Raw genomic sequence first — 3,095 nt, 5'->3', positions numbered from 1 at the left:
ATTACCCACGTCCCATTATGACCAGCAGCAGCGACTACTCCTCTATCGGATGTCTGACCCGACGTAGCTACCTATCCTCTTGGGCATTGCAAACTTCGTCTGCGCCCCGGATCTACATTGACCAGTCGATGCCACATGGTCCACCGCTCAGCGTTCGCAATTTCTAACTTGGTCCCTTTCAGGCCGTCCTCCAGGGCCCGGTGGAGTTTCAGGCACTGCAAGATATGACAACACCGCCACTGCCCGCTACGCTTTCTCGACAAATCTGACGCCCCAGCCTTACCGTTGTGGAGTGGTCCCTAGTGCGCTCCCGGGCTAATCCTGTACACCCCGGACTAGCAGCCTTACCATACCCTAATCCCTAGAGTTTGGGTCTGTGCCTTAAGACTGGTCATTCTCACCCATCTGTTGCACTTCCCGCTTAAGACGCACTGGCCTTCTCTCTGCATGATATACAACCCGTGTTGGCTTCGACTTGCGGCCACTTGACGACCACCAGATACCCCTTCCTGTTATATCACCACCATCCTGCGAACCACTCCAGAACAACACGACACCTGGCGTCACCCACGATGACTTTCTTTTCGTCCGAAGCAGAACTAGCACTCATGGCGCCGGTTGACGGCATGGGTCACCTCTACCCCTCTAGCACATGTCAATCACCCCCCAGCATCATGTACTCACCACCACTACACCACATGGCTCATCGACCCCAAACGACCATGTCCGCACACGCAGGAATGTACACTCCACCTCAAGATTACAGACCGGTCATGGAGTCCCCATACCCACCTCACGCACTCTGGTCGACACAACCATCATCAATACCGCTACCTCAAGTAACGTCGTATTCCTACCCATCTTTCTCCGAGATGGCATCTCCCCCGATGCTTGCGCATGACTCGACGTTGCTCTCACAATCTTTCGGTGCGTCTCGACCGTCAAGATCGCACTCCACATCGTCGTCCGTAGGTCATGGCATGCCGTCCAACGTCCCCTCTGAAAGATCACCACCCGCACTGTCACGGTCGCTCTCTCCTTCCTCGCCGGATCTTCGATCCTATGGTATCCCGAACAAGAATGGTACATGGAGCTGTGCTTTCCCAGGATGCACTTCAAGAGCAGTTTTCACCCGCGGCTGCGATCTCAGGAAGCACTATAAGAGGCATACAAAGTCCTTCTTCTGCCGCCATGGCGACTGCCCACAGTCTACAGGAGGAGGCTTTTCGAGTAAAAAGGATCTTGCGAGACATGAGGCCAAGCACAACCCGGGCGTGTTGTGTGACTGGGACGGATGCGACAGGGTCTTCAGTCGCGTGGACAATATGGTAAATTTGACATGCTTCACATGCGCAGAGTATTACTGACAATTTGCAGAGAGATCATGTCAAGCGGATTCATCTTAAAGCGTCCAGGAAATCTTCGACAACGTCCTCCTAGTTGTTGCGCTTCTGATACGACTACCGACTGTCACGTCCCACAAAACCATTGTTTCATCGCCTACGTCGTCCATACCTCTTACTTCGGTTCGAGTCATCGCCTTAAACCTTCGCTAGGAGCGTCTACGGCGAAAGACAGGAGATTTACTCGCCAAGAAAAGGTCACAGACCGTTAAGACCACAAACCCTTCACTTTCGTTCATGATACCCTTATTTTGCATTTGCATTTGCGTTCCCGTTCCTATTCATCTATCACTGCAGCATTTCCTGCGTCGTCGCATTGCTATGGCGTTTCTCAAAACTAGAGAAGTTTGAGCAGAGTCAATTGGCTCATCCAAGGAGGATACAGTACGGTTGGAACGCTTGTTGGGAATTGGTGTGCATAGATGCAGATGGCGCCGCTGTTGCCTACACTAGCTTGGAATGAGTGTCGGTCAATAGCGACAATGATTTCAACATTTGGCTCATACGATTCTTTGCAACTCTTCAATTTTTCGATTGTCTCTCTAAACACGACGTCATACATAAAGCCAACCCCCATTCTCGACAACATGGCTGGCGCGATCGAGTCTACCACAGGTTGTCACGCCAGATGTCGACATGGTCGGGGGTTAATGGTCTGCGACTCCGGCCTGCTAGTGGGAGGCCTTACGGCCTTAACAAGGCTGACTTGCGGTGCCGTCCACTCATGTGGGCCGGGACCCTGTGACAAGGTGGCTGGAATGTCTCTGCGAATCACCTCTGTGCACACTACTTAGGTACGCAGGGATGATTGGCGGGCGTTCTGCTCCGTCCAGCATAGGATCGAAATGCGAATATGGCATGTTCAGCGATCGAGAGCGATGGTCGCCCCACATCGGACCAAACGACGGCATGCCGCAAGCATTCCTGTTTCGCAGCCAGTTTCGAGGAAGATGTCACCCGATGACATGGCGGTGCTATGCGGCTGCACCCTATATTCGCGATGGTGGCTATCGTCATGGTTCAGCACCAAGCCAAGCTGTTTCAAGAGTCTGGTACATGCATGCTTCCAGTCAGACCTGCACGTCAATGGATCAATAAGACGCATTACGTTAGATGAAGGCTGTTGCTATAGCTTCCAATCACATTTCATCACATGCATTGGAAGGCAGGACGCCCAAGCGGTTCCATCCCGCGAGCTTACATACGGCAGAGGACCACATGCACGATGAGGTCGACCCCATCGCGGACGCCGAGCATCCATCGATCAAAAACTCATGGTGGTTGCTCGTGACAAAAGGTGCGTCACGCTTTGCTGCTTCTCGTGCCGCGCTAGTGCACAAACAACACGATGGAGCGACTAAGTCCAATAGATTCGACGTTACGGTAACGCTTGCATATCCTGTTATTGTCTGAACACATGCGAGCTTACGGCATATGTTCCGAGCGGCAATCCTGCGGCCCTGACATGGCGCCGTTTGATGCGGCCGTTCAGCAACCAACCACGCGATTTCCATGGCCGCGGCATGGCGACGGCATGGGAGACAAGGGTCCAAGTCACAAGCACTCTGTCGTTGCTCGGACAAATTGCGACCCGTGAAGTTGGATCTGCTCGACATGGTGCTGTTGCCAGGGGTTTAGCTGTGCCGCCACGAGGTGGCTGTCCCATCTCGACATGGAGCTTACCGTACTTGT

At 53.2% G+C, this 3,095-nt stretch overlaps 1 protein-coding gene across 1 annotated transcript; it reads left to right on the top strand.

Annotated features, from left to right (window-relative positions):
- Positions 1-572: 572 nt before the first annotated feature.
- Positions 573-1,440, top strand: J4E92_005654 (uncharacterized protein; the record flags this gene model as incomplete). Its single annotated transcript, XM_051497033.1, has 2 exons — positions 573-1,328; positions 1,378-1,440. The coding sequence occupies 2 exons, from the start codon at positions 573-575 to the stop codon at positions 1,438-1,440; spliced, it is 819 nt and encodes a 272-aa protein (XP_051352693.1).
- Between the last annotated feature and the right edge of the window lie 1,655 nt (positions 1,441-3,095).

The sequence above is a fragment of the Alternaria infectoria genome (assembly GCF_024043175.1).
Source record: "Alternaria infectoria strain BMP 0036 chromosome Unknown scaffold_8, whole genome shotgun sequence".
Taxonomy (NCBI): domain Eukaryota; kingdom Fungi; phylum Ascomycota; class Dothideomycetes; order Pleosporales; family Pleosporaceae; genus Alternaria; species Alternaria infectoria.
This window is presented reverse-complemented; position numbering and strand designations above follow the sequence as displayed.